Source organism: Chrysemys picta, chromosome 3, assembly GCF_011386835.1.
Source record: "Chrysemys picta bellii isolate R12L10 chromosome 3, ASM1138683v2, whole genome shotgun sequence".
NCBI lineage: Eukaryota > Metazoa > Chordata > Testudines > Emydidae > Chrysemys > Chrysemys picta.
Genome location: NC_088793.1, coordinates 114,396,707 through 114,417,392, shown reverse-complemented (window position 1 = coordinate 114,417,392; position 20,686 = coordinate 114,396,707). Strand labels below are relative to the sequence as shown.

General features: G+C 40.8%; 1 protein-coding gene across 5 annotated transcripts in view; it reads right to left on the bottom strand.

The window, feature by feature from the left end:
- Nucleotides 1-669: 669 nt before the first annotated feature.
- The window catches only part of MTHFD1L (methylenetetrahydrofolate dehydrogenase (NADP+ dependent) 1 like), a 225,334-nt gene continuing 205,317 nt past the window's right edge, over nucleotides 670-20,686 (bottom strand). For all 5 annotated transcript variants that reach the window (XM_008177401.4, XM_008177391.4, XM_008177396.4 and 2 more), the window contains 2 exons: nucleotides 11,252-11,360; nucleotides 670-5,516 (listed from right to left, as the gene is read on the bottom strand). In XM_008177401.4, coding sequence (XP_008175623.2) covers nucleotides 11,271-11,360 — 90 coding nt within the window. In that variant the 3' untranslated portion in view covers nucleotides 670-5,516; nucleotides 11,252-11,270. The remainder of the gene's footprint in view (nucleotides 5,517-11,251; nucleotides 11,361-20,686) is intronic.

Genomic DNA, 20,686 nt, shown 5'->3' with positions numbered 1-20,686 from the left:
CAATTGAGTCTAAATTAGCTCTGTTATTACACATTGGACAGAGAGAGAGGGAGAGAAAGGGTCAAATGGTATCTGGGACCCTTCAGCAGGGCCCACACCACCAGGCACTAGAACCTGTCCCTACCCTCTCTCTACTCACTTGGCTTTGGAACCCATGTCCCCTGCCTAACGAGTGCCCTTTAGTTGTGGGTGAGTCCCTCAATTGGGACATGCCAAGTACAGTTCTCATGTCCTCGAGTCATGCTGCCCTTGATTCCCTTTATTACGCCTGCCCCCAAACCAAGCAGACTGGGGATCCCACACCAGCCAAAAGTGACCATTTGGGCAAGCAATCCCTTCATGCTGAGCACCTAGGCAGGGGTGTGTGCCCATGCAAATGAGATTAGCTAATGAAGTCCTCTTCCACAGCTCATCATTAGATGTCAGGGAGAGCTCATTCAGACTCTGCTTACATCATCATCAAGAAAAAGGGTCAGGAAAGGAAAAGCTGGTTTTGCAACTTGGTTGCATCCCTGACCACTTGGCTAATAGCCATTGAGGGACTTACCCTCCAGGAGCTTATCTAATTCTTTTTGGAACCCAGTTATACTTTTGGTCTTCCCAGCATCCCCTCTGGCAATGAGTTCCACAGGTTGTCAGGGGATAAAAAACACTTCTGCAAATTGTTCATTGGTATCCATAAGGAGGTATATACTTTATTTTTTTTTTAAATGTACACACCATTGAGAGTTTTGGATTTTAAAATACAACAAAACTTGTAAGTAGCTTGTACATATTTCTGTGCAGTCAGTATTTGCTACCGCTGGAGTAAAAACCTAAGTATTAGCTGAGTACAAAAAAAAGCAGTTCTATAGACATAAATGATAATACAAAAGTTGCCATGCGGCTCCTAACATAAAAAATAAGAAGCAAAGAAAAATAGTTCATGTCTTTTTGTAAAATTGTGATTATGGAACATGTCCTAAAACTGGTCTGGGGTTACAGCCCAGAACAGGGAGTCAGGTCACTTGGATTCTATTCCTAGTTCTGCAGCTGACTCACTGTGACCAAGCACATCACGTTGCTTCTCTGTGCCTCATATTGCAAACCAGTAACCTAGGAATACTAGCTACCCGCTTTTGCGAACTCCTCCGAAATTTTCCAAAAAAGGCTCTATAAAAGTATATCATTCCTTGATTTCCTCTCTCCACCCAGGATATTTTTCTGGATTTATCTCTTGAGACTGCTGCAGCTTTTATAAAGAGCTGCAGACTTCACAAATATTGCTATATACTATGCAATGTGAAAGGATTCCAAACCTTTTATAGCAATATGTTCATGACTACTCAGACCTCAGCGTGAAGTGTGTTTTAAAAGCGTCTTACATTCCACAATACTTTGCAATTTGCAGGCATAGTACACAGGTCACTTGTAATATTTCGTAACAATTAGATTCTCTACAATGAGCAATATTCACTTCCTTCTCTTCTGTAACTTCAATCCTTTCTCTTACATTTCCTCCCCAACCACGATCTGTTAGCATCTGTGCTAACCTCATGTGGTTTGAAAAGTCCTCAGGCAAGGGACTTTATCTTCCTATACGTTCATAAAGCACCAGTAACACCTACAGCACTATATAAATAATGATACTCATAATACTTTTTTCCACTAGAAGGCATTTGAAATAAAGCAAGCAAAAGGAAAAATAACACACTGAGGGCAGGATTTTCAGAAGAGCTCAGTGATGGCTTAAGTCTGGGAAACTGCTCCCACTCAATGGTAAAACTCCCACTGATGTCAATGGGACCAGAATGAGGGCAGTGCTGAGGGCTTTAGAACATCTCACCCTAAAACTTGAAAGGATAAATAGGTGAAGAAGCTGAAATTGGTTAGTTCAAAAGATTTTTGCAGATATTTGAGTAGGGAAAAGCAAACCTGGGAAATAATGAAAGATGATTGAAACGGCTCAAAGATTTCTTGGTGATGAATACATCAGCACATTGTAGCATAAAAAAATTCTCTATCCAGATGACTGTCAAAAAATCACATGCACCTCATTAACTCCTGACTATCTTCACTGGCTCTTGTGCTGCAGTAAGATAAATAAGTACCAGAAATATTGTTCAGGGAGGAAAGGCAGTATGGTCTAAATTAAAAATATTTACCTGGAACACATGCTATGGGGACCCATGTGTATATAAAATGGGAGTTTGGAGTGGTTTGTTAAATCCTATCACTCTGAGAGCCTCATATTCCTCATGCAGCGTTCACTGGTCAACAGCAGTGGATGCTTCAAAACCAGGAGTGCTTTGAATCCACACTGCACTGAGGTCAGAACTGAGTTAGCTATGGTAGAGCCACATATAGAACATGGCTGTCGCTAGCAGTGTGAGCAGAATGTTTTTCTGACAACCACTCTAGGAAATCCCCCAAGTGTAGATTTATATTTTTTGCGCAGGTGGTGTTCGAGCCTGTCTACACGACAAATACAAATGAGTTGTGGGATTAGACTACAATATAGGTATAAACATAGCGTAGATTGAGCCTAGGGGGACAGTTTAATAAAATCTCTCAGACCAAAAATCTCTGCCCACAATTGTCTGGAAAACTGGGCTCAAATCTTGCTAGTAACAGCCTTGTTTATACATCATTGTAGCTGGTATGGGTATAATCACAGAGTGCCCAGAGTCTAGCCTGGCATAAGCTAAATTTGTGAAGTGAACCTTGTTAACAGAACATGTCAAATGTCTTGGAACCATCAGAGTCCCATCTTTACTGTAACTCCATGCTAGAGGTCTAAGTTACAACACAGTAGTCCTCATAGCTAAGATATGTTTCACTCTTGCACTCTGAAGGAGCATTATGTCAACTGTGCCCCCAGTACATGCTGCTGTCTCACTAGAGTCCAAGGCTCTGGCACAGGTAGGGTACACAGTTAAAACAAGGTTCAATCCCTGCAAGACTAAACTCTTTAAAAAAACTGGTTAGAGAACCATGTGATGTAATGGAGTCCCCAAACATGGTGGGAATGGCGAGGTAAACAGGACCAAAGAGACATTGTTCAAGCCTATAACATATAGACATGAGTAAGCTGGGTGGCGCACCACTGGAGGATGTCACCTGGGAAATAAACTATTTCTGGTCATTATTTCACTGTTTTATCTTAAAAGGACAATGATATATTGTCTCTCTGGACCCCATTGTTTTGTTGCTCTTTAAGGAACCAGTTCATGAGCATTTCCTGAGAAGGAGCACTTTCAAAAGCTTGAAAATACAATATTCTGTGTATTTTCAGAATCCTCTTTTATTCTGGATTGCTGTCAGAAAAAAAGTCCAGAGAAAGAAGAGTCAGTTACTGTGGTGGTCTAAAAGCACACTGCGTGAGATTCTACTCAGCAATCTGCTGAATACTTGTTTAAATGAATATCCAATTCAGCTCTGAGGCACACTCAGTTTTATATGTTAAGTATGATGGTTAAAAATGGAAAACATGATCTTGAGAGGCCCAAAATTCTGTGTCATATGAAAGCGCCATGGTTTCAAGAATGATCTGCTTTTGTGACTACACATATGTATCCTGTTCACTACATACAGGATACACACTATATAGAAAAACCAGCATAGCAGGAGAAAGCCATAACAGTGTGCCTGAATATACCCAAGGACCCATAAAAGTGCAACACCCTGCTTTAGCAACCAACCCCATCACCATAAGCACCTCATCACACAGACAGCTTGTTTTTTTCATTGTGTACCTTTCTTTTTGAAAACCAAGCCCTACCAGCTTGTAGTTCTTGAATACGAGCGTAGAAAACTGGCTTCATCTCTTTTTTAAATTATAAATTGCATGTAATAATCAAACTAGAGAAGTGTTGAGAAAATGAACCAAATCATTTAAAAACATTGGTTTATTAGGGTTCTTATCAGCCAGATCCTCCATGGCAGAAGTGGTGTCCTAGTGCAATGCACTCTAGGGTGACAGAGAGCAGCTGGAGCTCATTAATGTGACTTTTGGGGGTTCAGGACTTTTGTTTGTGCCCAGAAATAACTGAAAGGCGTCAACATTTTGCTACTGGAAACCTAAATGAGGCCATATTAAAGTGTTAAATATGAGCATTATTTCTGCATAAGACACCAGACATTTTTAGCAGCTGGCCCTTACATCTAGTGAGACAATTATGTGGACTTGGTTGATGATGTACAATATATTATCTGAGTAGCATGACATTTGGGGCTGTTCTCCATTTTACTAGGTGGTGTTGTAATAATGTGTTTTCAATGTCCAAAATATTGCAAAGGAGTTCACTGAATAAATCAGGTCAAAGGAACATGTGCATTAGAAGGAAGACCCTTCTTTCAGGCACATATTTGGAAAATAAACAGCAACAATGAGAAAGGAAATACTCAAAAGTAACCTGATAGATATGTTCTGTGTGAAAGTTTGCCCTACTGTAGCAGTGATTCATTCAATGGGCACTCAAAGAAAGTCAAAAGAACTACTCCATTTTGGATTTTTGACATGCTACAGCACCCAACTGTCCCTACAGAGGGTGGCTGGTGCATGGGGATAGCATACTGCAACCCCCAAATAAAGAATGGTCAGTTTTCACTGGCAGTACCACCTGCTGACTGTAAATGCAACACCAGACCCTCAATTTTGCACTGTAAGAAAAACCCTCTAGAATAATGACAATAACCCACTTCACTGGGAAACAAGGTTGGAGGTTGATATTTTTCAAAAAACTGAAAAGACAGACATTCCTTCTGTCTCCTTAGACAGCTGATTTTTAAAAGAAACAAAGCTTGTTGACATTTGGGATTTATAGCCGAGATACTGAACAAAATAGACCAAAAACACTGTAGAACTGGTAACAAGCACCTTTGACAGATAAAAGTGCCTATGACTATGGGACACACTATGTTTTAAGTTTTTCAAAGCTGTTTGCCCACAGAAGAAATACAAATTCTGTATTAAAAAAGTCTTGTTTGTTATTCTTCAACAGTCCCCTCATTTGAAATTTGGCTCTTCCCCAGCAGTGCCCATAGCAACACTTGCTGATAACTCAGAAATGTGCAGCTAATTTGTGTGTGGTTTCAGCTCCTGAATGCCAGCAGCTGAACTGTACTCTTTCAAGAGCAACAGGCTTTATAAGGCCGTGTAATCCCGTTTATGTTAATTTTTTAGATGGCCATTGACAAGGGAAATACTTTTGTTAGCAACTCAAATAAAGAATACAAAATCCTGGAGTGGAAAATTTCACCTTTCTGTTCACACCATTTTATCGACAAAACAAACATTCAGAAATGCAAGCAATAGTAAGCATGGCAAAAAATTTCTCTCCACTAAACCAAGAATAAATTAGTTTGTAACAAACTTTTTTTTTTATGTCACAAAAATGGGTAGAAGGAAGAGTAGATTTTTTTCCTCTTTGGTCTATCTTGATATCCCTCCAGAGACACATAACAGGCATATTTCAAATTCACTCTTGTCTCCTATTGCAGGAAACAGTGACGTAGCAGTTTGTATTTTCAGAATTCTGGAAAAGAAGAAAAGTATTGCAATAATAATTTTCATTGGTTGAAGAAACAGGAATAAAGAAGCAAAAGCAAAAGATATGACAAGAGGCTCTGTAATGTTTCAATGGCAGAAGTTTTTACCCTGAGCATAATTAGATCAAATATTTAACTATACCATGTGCTACAAATAACATACACCTCTACCCCGATATAACATGAATTTGGATATAACGCAGTAAAGCAGTGCTCCGGGGAGAGGGCTGCGCACTCCGGCGGATCAAAGCAAGTTCGATATAACGCGGTTTCACCTATAACGTGGTAAGATTTTTTGGCTCCTGAGGTCAGCGTTATATCGGGGTAGAGGTGTATTTCCACTTAATACAAACCCTTTCTGTATATCCATTGAAAGTAAAACACAAAACACACACACACACACACATGCTAGCACTACTATGGGCTCTTGAAGAGGTGACATTTTGCAATAAAGAGTTCCATTGACTTAAAACTTGGTGCATAGAATTTTGGAACGTTTTTGTTAAAGTGATAAAAAAAACCCCAACAAGATGCATTTTCAACAAGAACTGATCAAGAAACTAAAACAATATCAACATTTGTGGTTTTCACATCAACTTTTAATCACCTTTCCAGGAGGAAACCACAAATGATTCACTAGTAGTGAAGCCTAATTAAGAATAATCTCAATCCGTTTATATGGGGAGAAAGTCATCAGCAAACGGATCTGGGGGAAATAGTGCATAGAAAATTACAATCCCAACCCCAATATCTAACAACAATTAGGAAAGCAAACAGAGTGTATCAACAGCAGAATAAAGCACAACTCACAAGAGATAGTTATGGCAATGTAACAAGGCAGCTGGTGGGATCACAAGTGAAGTACTGTGCTATAATTTTTGATGAGGTAGCATCTACCACCCCCAATTTGTAATTGGATCCCATTGTGTGAGGTACTGTACATAGGGATAAAGAAGATGGGGTATTTGTTAAATCTAACAGGTTGAAGGGGTGAGGACTGCTGTTGACTTGCTTTGTGTTACCTGTTCCTCTGTTTAAATAGATGTGAGCCCATGGTGAAAGGATATGTAGGCTTTTTAGAAATTTAACTAAATATATTTGTGGAGTCATATTACACGGATTCTAGTGAAGAATTAGGAAAAATTCAGAAGGGGCACAGTCAAGAGTCCCCGTGGTTATCATTATGTGGAAAGGTTATTAAAATGGGCTTAGAGGATGAAGCCCTGGCCCATTGAAGTCAACGGTAGGTCTGCCAGGCAGTGGGGCTAGGATTTCATCCAGAGTCATTAAAAATCTGAATAGGACATGACTGAACTCCTGAGGAGTAAAATTTCTAGAGGATAACAGATACAAAAGAAGGGAACTGGGAATGGAATGTGTTGGGAAACATTTTGCTACACAGGCTGTAATTAATGCAAACAATGCACTAAGAAAGGCAGCAGATGACTCTACAATGTATTCTCAAGGAGTTATGCAGGCAATTAAAAGACCCAAACATGACAAGTACATGCAGAAGCTGGGAAGGTAGAAAGACCATAATAGACTAAGTACAGTTTAGTTCGTCTCTCTCTTTCTCACACATACCCTGCTTTAACAATCTTTCTTCCTCACATGTTCTTGTCCCTAATTCTCCATCTCTCCCCAGGGTAGCAATATAAGGAGAGTGTACAATCAGCAAAGGTTAGAAGTACAGTAATATTTGGATGTAAAATCAAGAGATATTCTAAAAATGTGGATTTGTATACATGGAGATTTTAGAGATTCTTCTGTTTTCTTAAGGGGACTTAAAGTGTAGGAAAATGCTCCATCCCCACCCATATCAAAGGCCCATCGTGGCTGGGAAAAGGTAAACTGGATAGGTTTCTTCAAGATCCAGTCACACTGTGTGTTTATGATGTTGCTAGGTAGTGACATGATGTACTTGCTTCTCCTTTCCTTGTGGCAAAAAGACAGTTTATTCTACAGACCTCCAAACTCCTGCTGCCTAAAATGCAGGATTGGTATAGACTGGAAGGGGAATAAAGGTAAACTTGGAAAGAAAGGGAAGGGGGAAGAATGACAAAAGGAGAAAAAAGAATGAGAGATTTCAAGAATATCTTTTCCAGGTGACTATGTCTGAATGAATACAGGCTAAAACTCCTCGCAAACAGTTTTCTATTCTCTGCCATCAGGCAGTTGTAGTCTCCTGTTTTGTGCTTCCTTCTGGGTTTTATGCACCTCACAATGCCTTGCATAAGATGACCGAGGTTAACAGCTCTTTAGAAAAGCTGAAGAAGTGTCACAGTATCAGTTCTTTATGCTGCAAAGCATCGTGCTTCACCTCAGCCCTGGAAGGAAGTGTAAAATGCAGAAACATGACTGATAGCTGGGGCCTTGCCTGGTCACAAGAAGTCAAGGACAATGAAAGAATGGAAGTCTGGTAAGAGGAGGGTAGATACAGGAGACACCTAATACATCTAGTTTCAGAGAGCTGGACCAAGAGACAAAGTGAAAAGGGCTTCTTGTCATCCATAGCATGGGATCCCTCTAGCCTTCTCTTTCCCAGATCTTTTCAGATCCAGAGCACAAATAACCCAACAGCTTGCTCTTCTTTTAGTTCCTCCAGCTGGCACAATTGCCTCTATCTAGCCCAATGTCACTGGCTGGGCTCCCTAAGAAACTCTGTAGTGAGGGTAGACACCTGTTGTAGAATCTCTGCTTAGGGAGTAAGTGTCAACTTTTCCCTGTTAAGTATCTCATTAAGCAGTGGAAGTTGGGTGGGGCAATAATGAGTGATGAAGAATTATATAGTAGTGGGGAATTAGCTGATTCCCTTGAATGCTTGTTGCCAGATTTTTAAAGGCTTGGATGTTTTTTTAATGGTGCACGGTACTTTTTGCAAAGAAAGTGTGAAGTTGTCTTTTGAGTGTTGGCTGCATTTGATTGAAAAACATTTTCAACCTTGACTTTTTTTCAATTAATTTTTTGGTTAGAATATACTCTAAAAATTCATACAAATGCCAAGCTACACCACAGTACACACCGTGGCTTGTACTATTCTGCAGAATCTTGTAAGAACTATCACCAACTTTATTAACAGTATTGACAAGTAAGGCAGACTGATGGAGTCCAAAGCTTAGCTCAGTCTTAGCAAGGCACACCAGAGAATTGTTTCTAGTAGCAAAAACTTTGCCTACTTGAATATCCTTATAAAGCCTCATGAGGTTAAGAACTGTGCTGAGTGGGATACAGAATGCACGGTAGCACAATTGTTCTCAGTTAGGCATGTGTGTTTATAATGAAACAGCTGTAGTTCTTGGACTAATCTCTGAATACTTTACAATTGCCACATCTTAGCTGGCAAAATACAATATTACTGTAATTTACATTATACACCATGACCACAACAAAAGTGTTTCAATCAAGCAGACAGAAAATTACTGTATCTGTCATTGTATGAACACACCCACGCATACCTCTGTGCAGTCCATCTGCCCTTGGGGCAGACTGCTTCAGTGCCGAGACCTTTCTCATGGGTGAAAAATGAACTCAGAAAATGATGCTTGACTAGGCTAATATAAGTCAGTTTATGATTGCACATATAATTTGTTGTGGGAAAAAAAATGAGAGTTCAAAATTGGGGGAAGGGTTTTTTTGTTTTAAATTCTGCCATTTCTCTTATTTCCCTGTCTTTAGCTCTACCACTTTTTTTTCCAGGTCCCTAGAAAGCCTAATGAACTTCTTATTCAGATCTCAGCATTTTGGGAGTGAAGGGAAGATGTACAAAGACTTCATAGGGTAACCATCTTTTTCTGAGGTGCTGAACATCCATCGCTTTCATTGGAGTTAACGGAACCAGCATATCCATAGCACTTCGGAAAATCAGAACACTTATTAGGCGCCTAACTGTAGGTACCTAAGTTGGAAAATCTAGGCCTATATTTTTCAACATATTATGGTCAAAATGTCTTCAGAACTCAAACTCACAGGGTTCTCTCCTCATGTGGTTGATATTACCAGCCCATCCCCAATAGATTCATAGCCTTACTATGGGATGCACATGATTCTCAAGAACCTGATTAGAGTTTAATTTACTGGCATTTCCTTTTCAACCCCAAAAGATACCCAAGCTGATTAAAAAACCAAGTTCAATATTTTCACTTTGTATATTACTCCAGAGCAAAGTCCTTTATAGTTGGAAGGAGAGTTTCTTATTTGTTTTCTGACTATTGTTCTTGAAGATATATGTAGCAAAAAGAAATTCTTTCTTGCCCTTTGGGTATGACGGCCTTTAACAAGACTAAAAGTAGCAAACATGTTGGTTGAACCACTTCACTGAAGAAAGCATATGTGTCTGTGTATAGGTCTTACCTTAGGATTCTGCTGTCATTTTAGATTGTTCAAAGAGGATCACATGCCACTTTCTGAGCAAATACCCATCTAGTTTATAGTGTTAATAATTCCTCCCAAAATAACAGGGTATGTACCAAGAAATACCATGCATAGAGATACACAGCAGTAAAATAGCCAAAGGCACTTAGTACAGAAGATAATTGTCGAAACCTATCATTTAACTTTCAGTCTAACCAGTTTTTGCTGTAATAGAAAGAACACAGGAAAATGTAAGTCTGGTCTGACCAGACTGAAGGATACTATCTTATAGCATAGGCAAATGAACAGTTAATTTTGCTTTTTTGGGGTACTTGGGGCATACTAAAATGAAGTAAACCTATTTATCCTAAATATAGGGCAGGCAAAGAATAGCTAGAACGTAGCATCACTGTAAAGAATCTGAGAGTTACCATGTATGATATACTAAATGAATAACAGTAACAAAAAAGCCACATTAGTAGGAAAGATGAAAAGACCTGGATTTGAAAAGTGTGCAGAAAAACAAATGAGAGAAAAAAAAGTCTTTAAATACATACAATAAATATATTGTTTGCTGTGTTGTAGCCATATTGGTCCCAGGCTATGAGACAGACATGGTGGGTGAGGTAATCTCTTTTATTGGACCAACTTCTGTTGGTAAGAGAGACAAGCTTTTGAGCTCCGCAGAGCTCTTCTTCAGGTCTGTGAAATGTAATCAGGTAGCTGTGACATGCTAATAACCTTTCCTACACCTGAGGAAAAGCTCTGTGGAGCCTGAAAGCTTATCCTCTCTTTCACCAACAGAAGTTGGTCCAATAAAAGAGATTACATCACTCACCTTGTCTCTCTCAAATATATTGTCATATGATAGAGAGGGCAGGGATCAATTAGTCTCTATTTAAGAGGACAGAATGAAGAGTAATAATGGGATTATGATGGGGGCAGAATTTTTTCTGGAAAAACTATTGGGAAAATCTATGTAACAACAAAAACAGCCTGTGAAAGGGAATCACCATCAGAGGCAATATGCGAGGTGAGACTAGACACATCTATTAGCGATGATTTCAGAAAATAAAAGCCCTTTTGATTGGCCCTGTGGAAGGCCAGATACTCACCTGGTATAGTTTGACATAGCTCCATTAAAGCCAATGGGCCAAGCCAATTTATACCAATTGAGGACTTAGTACCAGCCATTACCATATACCGATACAATATGATGCAATAATGAAACAAATATTTCCCAAACCTCACTACTGATTCCTGGATGCATCAATGACAAAACCTCTACCAATTTCTTACTCCTGGAAATAATTAGTAGTTTTGTAAAGTGAGAAAGAAAACAGCCCATTAAACACTGTTACACATAACCCACCTGAACTTGGAGACCTCTCTCAAAACAACCCTTTAACTTGCTCTGTGTCTGGGTCAAGGTCAATGTCATAGAAGCAAGGCCTTGTAGGAAGTCCTGGCATGGTGCTCATCTGTGGGGACAATAAAATAAAGTTACACTCCTGCAACTGTATGCGGATAATCACACTGTACATATATACCTTTGATGAAGTGAAAGGCTAGATTGTTCTTCATGGACATAACTACAGCTGCAATTTTTTTTAAAATGTCAAACCATCTGCTACTTCAATTTATTTTTTAAATCTGAGCCTATGAGAGACAGGAAAGGTGAAAAATAAAAACTGTTACACAGTTTAAGGTTGTAAACTAGGAAGACGCAAGAGTGACCTTCTTCACAAAATGCAGACACACATTGGATTTCTTTGTGCCTCTGAGTATTTATCCATTTAAAGTTATGATACCAGGAATTTTGTAGATCAAAGGGCAATACTACATGAATTCCCCTGGTACTACACACACATTAAACTGTGCGTCTTTGTGAATGAAAGCAGCACACAGCAAAGGAATTAGCCTTAACACCTTCATGACTATGAATACTTAATTAACACCAAGAGTGAACTGAGATAAAATAAATAAATTAATGGAGATATCCTATCTCCTAGAACTGGAAGGGACCTTGAAAGGTCATTGAGTCCAGTCCCCTGCCTTCACTAGCAGGACCAAGTACTGATTTTGCCCCAGATCCATAAGTGGCCCCCTCAAGGATTAAACTCACAACCTGGGTTTAGCAGGCCAATGCTCAAACCACTGAGCTATCCCTCCCCCCCTTTAATTATTTTCATTAAAATAAATTATGAGTGATTCCTAATTCATCATTTAGGAGTTCCCAGCTCTTGGGCTCCATGCATTTTTCCTGAGAGTTCCCAGCACCAAGAAGTTATAGAGCCCGTAGTGAGCGCTACAATGCACTAAAGCAGTAACAGTTCCAGCAGAAGATCCAATCCTTATACATTGGCTGAAATATAAAGCCACAAAAGCTTGATTATTTCTAATTACTCGTAATTAAGGCCCTGCTCCAGGATAGCACTTCAGCATATGCTTAACTTTAAATAATGGGAGTAGTCTCAAATACTGCCTACTTCTAGTTTCACCTGGATTACTTATGCTACTATTATTTATTATCTGTATTGCAGTAGCACCTTTCAAAAATTGCTAAGTGACTTAGGAGCCCATTTTCATAAGTGTTGTAAGCAGTTAGGAACCCTACATCTCATTATGCTCCTCAATTGCTTTTGAAAATAGGACTTAGGGTCCTAAATCACTTAAACATTTTTGAGAATTTTAATCCCTGTCATGGACCATGGCCCTGTACAAACATGCAATGAAGTAACGGCCCTTGTCCCAAGGAGCTTACAATCTAACTAAAGCTACATCTACACTATGAGCTTGGGGTGCGATTCCCAGCTTGTGCAGACATACTCACTCTGAACTAGAGCACTAAAAACTGCAGTGTAGCCAAGGTGCACAGGCTATCTTCCCTGATTACAAACCCGCCCACACCCTCAGGGTACATATTCAGTGTGGCTAGACATGCTGCTGCCTGTGCTACCCTGGCTACACTATTATTTTTAGTGTGCTAGCTCAGACGAGAGCTAGCAGGAGTATATCTGTGGGAGCTGGGAAATCACACACTTGGCTTGTAGTGGAGACATAGCCTATACGTGCTTAAAGATAAGCATGTGCTCAAGTGTTGAGCCTATTTGCATCAAAATCTTATTAAAAACAAAAAAAGTTGTACAGACTTTTGAGGACCAGGATCTCAGCCAGGATAAATCAGCATAGGTCCACTAAAGCCAATATTCAATCTGGCCCTGAGGGTCTCTCCTTAAAATAAATGTATGTATCTGCTAGGGAAATGACATTTTCTCTGGCCACAGTGAGAACTGCACCATGCTGATGGGTCTCAGAAAAGGAAAACATATGCTTGCTATTTTAGCCCCAGAGAGCCAAATTTATTGGTCCTTCTCTGACTGGAGTTGTTTCTAGTGCTCTATAAGTCAACCTGTTTTAATGCACGTACAATGATCTAGTTAGCATTGCCCACTGCTTTACACTGCAACTGTGCTCTGAAATCTAGTTTAGATTTACTATTACAATAGTGGAAAAGAAACAACATCACTTAAGACTCCCTCACAGAAACTTAAATACCCATGTATATTATATAAAGTAACTCCTCTTTCCCTCCTTGCGTTAATCCCGGGGGAAAGGAGTTCATATTACATGGATTAGTGATATATTCGGTCTTCTTCTAATCTAGACCAACAGTTGATGGGAAAAAACATTTCAGACATTACATTTCCTATTTTTTTTTTAAAAATAGTTTCAATTTAGTCATTTGTGGTCTTTTATTACATTACAGGGATAGGAAACCCCGCTAGTTTGCATTAAACAGAGGCTCTTACTCAAAACACAGCATTGTGTAATTACATATGTATTACGTTGGCCTGGCTTCTTGGGGAATGTTGACACTGCAATCTCAGGTCTGACTGCAGTGCTGATAGATGTACCGACACTAGCTTTACCTGTGCTAGCGCAGCTAAAAATAACAGTGTAGACATAGCAGGACAGGCTTCAGTGTGGACTAGCAATGCAAGTATGTATCTAGCATCTCTGGGGTGCTGGCTCAGCCCTTGCTACCACATTGACACTGCTGTTTTTAGCCATGCTAGAATGGGTGTGTCTACCCATGCTGCAATCACACCTCAGATTGCAGCGCAGACATACCCCGGGCTAAAATCTGGGATATTGTCTTTTCTTTGGGGACCATATCCTGCAATTGCAGGGGATGCACTAATTGGGATAGCAGGTTTTTTCCCATTTGTGACTTCTCAAATTTAAGGACTTACCTTGATATGAAACTGCCTTAATAAAATTTATAACATTACATGTATTCACACCTCCTCTGAGACTTTGGTTTCTGGCTGTATTGGAGATGGCCTTGCTATAACCCAGAGAAAGTGAGCTCCCAAGTTCCCCATAACTTGTAAAGTAGATCTACAGATATGTACATCCAACCGCATGGACAGTCTTCATTCACTCTATATAAACATCACATCCAAACATCACCGATTCTAAATTAAAGTCAAACATTTTTTTAATTACTTAATACCATAGGCCAGATTCTCTGCTCGTATAAATCACTCAGAGGCCACTAAAGTCAATGGAGTGATGCAGATTTACACTAGTTGAGGATCAGTCCCTGTGCTTCTAATTCCTTGCAGAGTGACAACCAACATGATTTTCATTAACAGATAACAAACATTTGAATTTTCTGAAGGGTGAATTCCAAACACTTTAATATTAATGCAGGGGGCTGTAACTCTTCTGACACTGAGGAATGAAGTCAACACAAGGGAGTAATTTCAACTGTATTAAAATCCCTGCTGCATACAAAAAAGTATATTTTATCTAAATCACAGTACCGAAAACATCTTCTGTCTCAGTGTATCACAGAGTAAAATTGACATGCCTTGTCAGTTTCACAATTGCCCGCAGTTCTGAATAGCAATGGTGAACCAGAGTGGATTCTCTGCTGTTGCCAGTTGTATGCACAAATGTAACACAGGACAGAATTTGGCCCTTTATCTTTACTGCAGGGTAGGGTTACCATACGTCCGGATTTTCCCGGACATGTCTGGCTTTTTGGGACTCAAATCCCTGTCTGGGGGGAAATCCCAAAAAGCCGAACATGTCCGGGAAAATCCGGCGCCGCTGGGCCGGGGGGTGCGCCGGGCTGCCGGTGCTGGGCGGCCGGGGGGTGTGCCGGGCCCGGGCCGCCGGGGGGGTGCGCCGGGGGCCGGCGGTGCCGGGCGGCCGGGGGGTGCGCGGGGCCGCTGGGGACGGGCGGTGCGCCGGGCCGCCGGGGACGGGCGGTGCGCCGGGCCGCCGGGGGGGTGTGCGCCGGCGGTGCTGGGCGGGCCGGGGACCAGGGGTGCTGGGCGGGCCGGGGGTGCTCGGCCGGGGATCCGGGGGCCGGGCCGGGGGTGGTCGGCCGGGGGCCCGGGGGCCGGCAGTGCTGGGCGGGCCGGGGGTGGTCGGCCGGGGGCCGGGGCCGGCACCCCAGGGCCCGAGCCGACCCAGGCTGGAGCCGCCGGGGGGGCCAGCCTGGGCCGCGCCTCCTCCCCCCACACGCTTCAGGCTTCCCGCGAATCAAATGTTCGCGGGAAGCAGGGCAGGGCCGGGGCCCCGTGGAGTGTCCTCCATTTGGAGGCACAAAATATGGTAACCCTACTGCAGGGTCACATAGGAGGAGATGGCTGGATGGTTTAGGGGATTATTACTGAGTGATCCCCTCACTAGTGCTCCACTACTTTATGAAAATTAAAAGGAAATGATAGAAAGACGGTTGCTCAGTAGATTGCAAAGCAGTGACAATAGGTTTGACAGGCTTACTTTCTGCATGGCTGCATATTCAGAAGCAAAGCTCCCTCCCCCTCCCCTGCTTTCTACTTTCTCTCAAAAGAGTACAAGGTGGGATTAGTGTTTGTGAGTTTATAGGCTGATCCCAAATTCAGCAGGTAGAACTCAGAAGCCCTCCGGAGGTATTGGGAGCCTGGATCTTCATGTACAGAGGGTCTTGTTAATCTGCCACTGGTTGCTACACATGCTGTACCTGCTCAGTGGATAAATAAAAGACTTCAGGCTCCAAGGCTTTTTCATCTTAAATAAGCACTGAATTGACACCAGTATTTTAAAAGTAAAAAATAGAAGCAGATAATGGGCTTTGAAAGAGCAAATTCTCCTATGAAAAGAAATCACTTTGGTAATTAGCCAGTCTTCAGCAGGAAAAATGCACTGAAACAGCAAATAAGAACTTCACACTCCTATAGTGCCTTTCATGCACACCAGATCCTGATGTGTCTCACAGTTTACACATCATATATACTACACAGGGATCACTTCACCCACCACTGATATTCAGTGACCTCTAAAATGTAATGTGGCTGCTAAGTAACACCACACAGCAAGGCTACAAAAACAGGTTAGGGTAAGTAGCCGTGAATGAGAATGTTATCCAAATGAAACTACAGGTGGAATTTAGGTAGGCAGAATAAAACTACCCAAACTGGAATCAGAGCAAGACTATGGCTATCACATCTTCTCTTGCCAAAACTGCAATGGAACTTCAGTAACCACGGGTGGTGTGGACTTCAAGTTTAAACTCTTCATTCAATATATCTGAATGTTTTCTCCATCCAAGAAATCTCATCTACCAAGAATTCACACAGCTTTTAAACATCTGCTAAGAAATGCAACAAGGGAATTGGGGCAAGTTTGTAGGAACTCACTTGAATCAATAATTTCCAATAAGATATTTGCAATTCTCTACAAACCCCTGAAAGCTTTCTTTTAACTCTGCACTACAGCCAATAATCCTTTAGAAAGATTTTGTGAAAGGTGCAACACTTGTGTTGATGGCTACACTATTATGTGCATGTAGTTATAGTATTACATAAACAATAAGGTTTGGAGGAAAAAGCAATATGCTTTAAATATAAAAGTTATTGTGGGGATTATGTTAATAATTATACTTCTTGGAAACCAACACTGGCAAAAGTAAAGCATGATTTTAGTTGAAAAAGGTCTAATACAACCACTATCTGTCTTACGTATTTATGATGTCGGAGTTTCATACACATACCTAGACAAAAAGGTAGAAGGATACTTATGATTCCTTACAAGAGCAGGGTGTCAGTTATTCTTAAAGAAGCTTCATTAAGGATGTTCTCAGAAATCTTGCTAATATTGAGCTACATCTAATTTTCCTTTTCGGGGAAGGGGGGGTGAAAGTTCATTTAGAAAGTTGTGGTAGTAGCACTCTGGTAGTTTCTGCAAACCTCCGGTCTCCTCAATCCCAGTCAACCATGTTTTAGGCCAGGGGTTGGCAACCTTTCAGAAGTGGTGTGCTGAGTCTTCATTTATTCACTCTAATTTAAGGTTTCACGTGCCGGTAATACATTTTAACGTTTTTAGAAGGTCTCTTTCTCTAAGTCTATAATATATAACTAAACTATTGTTGTACATAAAGTAAATAAGGTTTTTAAAATGTTTTAAGAAGCTTCATTTAAAATTAAATTAAAATGCAGAGCCCCCTGGACTGGTGGCCAAGACCCGGGCAATGTGAGTGCCACTGAAAATCAGCTCGCATGCCGCCTTCGGCACACGTGCCATAGGTTGCCTACCCCTGTTTTAGGCCTTGGTACTGGACAGAAAATGCTCTGGTTGAGTTTAATGATTAATTCTTAGTGATCACAGAAGATAAAAGGTAGGATTTTCAAAAGCCCTCAGCATTAGCCTAACTCTGCTATCACTGAAATCAAGGGGAGATTTACCATTGACTCCTAGAGTGTCTTTTGCTGATTGTTATGGATGTTACAGCAGCCTTTGTTATTATTAACCGCCAGGTATTGCTGAGATGCCTACAATCCCTAAAAGAGTTGGACTAACTCACGCTACATAGCCTCTGTTCCTTTCTTCATGAGAGGTCCCAGAGAGAAACTTTGGACAATTGCTTGTGGCACTTCTAGAATTGAATCCCACTGTCTGCTAGCGAAATTAACATTTTAAGCTATAAAAAGCAACAGGTCCTGTGGCACCTTTAAGACTAACAGATGTACTGCAGCATAAGCTTGCATGGGTGAATACCCACTTCGTCAGATGCATGCGTGGGTGAATACCCACTTCGTCAGAAGCTTATGCTCCAATATATCTGTTAGTCTTAAAGGTGCCACAGGACACTCTGTTGTTTTTTACAGATCCACACTAACACAGCTACCCCTCCGATACTTGATTTTAAGCTATTTAATTCTCAGATTAGTTAAGTACGTGTGTTTGTTGGATATGTCCACTACAGATAATTTGTTATATTTGTAACGGATTTTATTCTTGCAATAATGTCTCAGCAAATTTAATCAACACATTAAATTATTGTTTACATACAGATCTCTATAGAGGATACACTAGTTTCTTGCCAAGAACTGGTTGGAGGTTTTTTATCAGTTTTTAAAAAGGATTTATTCCATAAAGAGGAACTTATTTGCTGACTTCCTTGGGTGCATATTATTCAATCAATATAATTGATCTAAATAGCTATTGTATATACAGGACTTGGCTTTGCTGGAGCTGTGAAGTTCAAAGACAGTCAATGACAATACAGGAAAAAGGATGAGCCATTTCTGATTCTGTTTTCCTCCATATTCTGGTACTTCACTTTTGCCCAGCATTGCTGTCACATGTGCTATACTCTATGCTAAATAATACATATCAAAATCTCAATCCACCTGCATTTTAGGCATTTCTAACGTGCTTTTTGCTACAACAGTAGTTAGGCACTCTTCTGACAAATAAAAGACATTTGGTGTTGTATCTTCTGACTCACCTACAGGCAAACTGATCTTTTGAAGTCACAGAGAAATGTGTTGGAGTTAATGTGGCTACGTGGGTGAGTAAATGTTCACCACTTACCCCCTTACCAGCTTGACCCCTGTGCAGAGGGCCAGACAGAAGGCCTGTATACCATTTAAGTCTCACCTAAATGCTAATCTGAAGCCGTAGATGATGCACAAGGCCTAGGCACAGGGATGAATTTCACCCCAGCGTGAGTTACAGTTGCACAATCAGGCTCAGAGATTCTGTTAACCAGATTTGTCAAGGTTTCCCAACAGGAACTATTTTGCTTAGCTTCCTCTTTTTATTATACAGCTGCCTATCAGTGCTTGACGTAACCTGTCTCTTATTTCCAATATATAAACAAATAAAATTAAAAATCCTTATAGGAGCTGACAATGCCTTAGCTGTATTAGCACAATGGTATGATTTTAAAACCAGATGGCTTGAGTTCTACAAGCAATTCATGTTTAGTGACTTTCAGATACAGTTCAACATCTGTCTGCTTTACAAGCATGGTAAGATCTGTAAATTAGAGGAAAAAAACAGAAGATTATGCATCTCAGAAAAAGAGTTGAAACCAAAAGAATACAGGATATGAAAAATCTTTGAAGAACTCAGTCAGGAAATTTTTCCTTGTTGCGGTTTATGGAGTTATGTTGCTCCCACTGTGGAATCTGAGTTATTCACATTATCTAATTGTGTCCTTTTGCTAATTAAACAATCTGAGACAATTCTGAACCCCTTGAAACTGTACAGAGAGCAGATGATGTTTCTCAAGGGAACATGGCAGACTTATAACTTGGGATAGTTTATCAATAAAATCCTAAAAGGGAGGATTGTATATTCTCTACCCTCTCAACTAAAATCAATACACGAGAAAAACTCCATTTATGAAGATCACTGCATGCATGCAGGCGTTATGTTTAACTTGGTTTTATTATTATACATAAATACACGGGGCAGCTCCTAAACCAGTGGTACTCAAACTTTTCCTGTCACGCACCCCCTTACCATGGAATCTGTCCATGCCTCCCCCCCATTACTGCATAGTTGGCTCATCAGAGGAGCGTGGGCTGCAGGCAGAGCTGGAGGCTAAACTGGGGATGGGGGAGGAGCTGGGGCTAGAGGCAGAGCTGGCCTGGGGGTGGAGAGGGAACGAGGGCAGAGCCGGGCTGCGGGGAGGGGGGGGGGGGAGCTGCAGCTGGGGCTGGAACTAAGCTGGGGTCAGAGTGAGGCTGGGTGGTGCTACCCCCCTACCCTCCATGGGGGCTAGCCCAAGCCCTGCTGCACTCGCCCCTGAACGTTCCTCCGTGCCCCCTAGAGGGGGTGCACCCCACAGTTTGGGGACCACTCTCCTAAACTGATGTGAAGGAACTATGGTTATTTACACCAGCTGAGGATCTGGCCAACAAATTTTCTTTGCTTGAATTACTCACAATCTTAATGTCTGTGGAGCTAAAGAGACCTCATTGGCCAGAAGCAAACGTGTATGTCCTTGATACTGCAAACACTTACACAGGTTCTTAATCTTAAGCATGGGAGTAATCTCACTGACATCCATCAGACTTGTACAACAACACAGGTCAATTTACAGAATTGAGGCCCTATAAAACTTCAATAGTAGTTCACTTTTTCAATAAGAAAGTAAAATAGCATAAAAGTGAAAGCAGAACGACAGTAATTAAAAGAAGAAGAAAAGCAATATTTAATGCAAAGAAATACAGCTGATATGGCTGGCTTGAAGCAATAGAGGAAATATATCCCTGTTAAAGGAATGGTGTAGAGCTATTCCCAAGACAGAATTAGCTCTCTTAAGTGACCTTCAACCTGCCTCTTAAAAAAAAAAAAAAATAGAACAAACCCTGAGATTGGAAAAACACATGCATAATGCAGGCAAGTTGGGGCTTTCTTGGAAAAGAATCAACGGTTTAAAAAAAAACTAATAAATGTAGACTTAGAAATTACACTATTTCTCAAAAAAGCTATTGTACTAACTAAATCATATTTT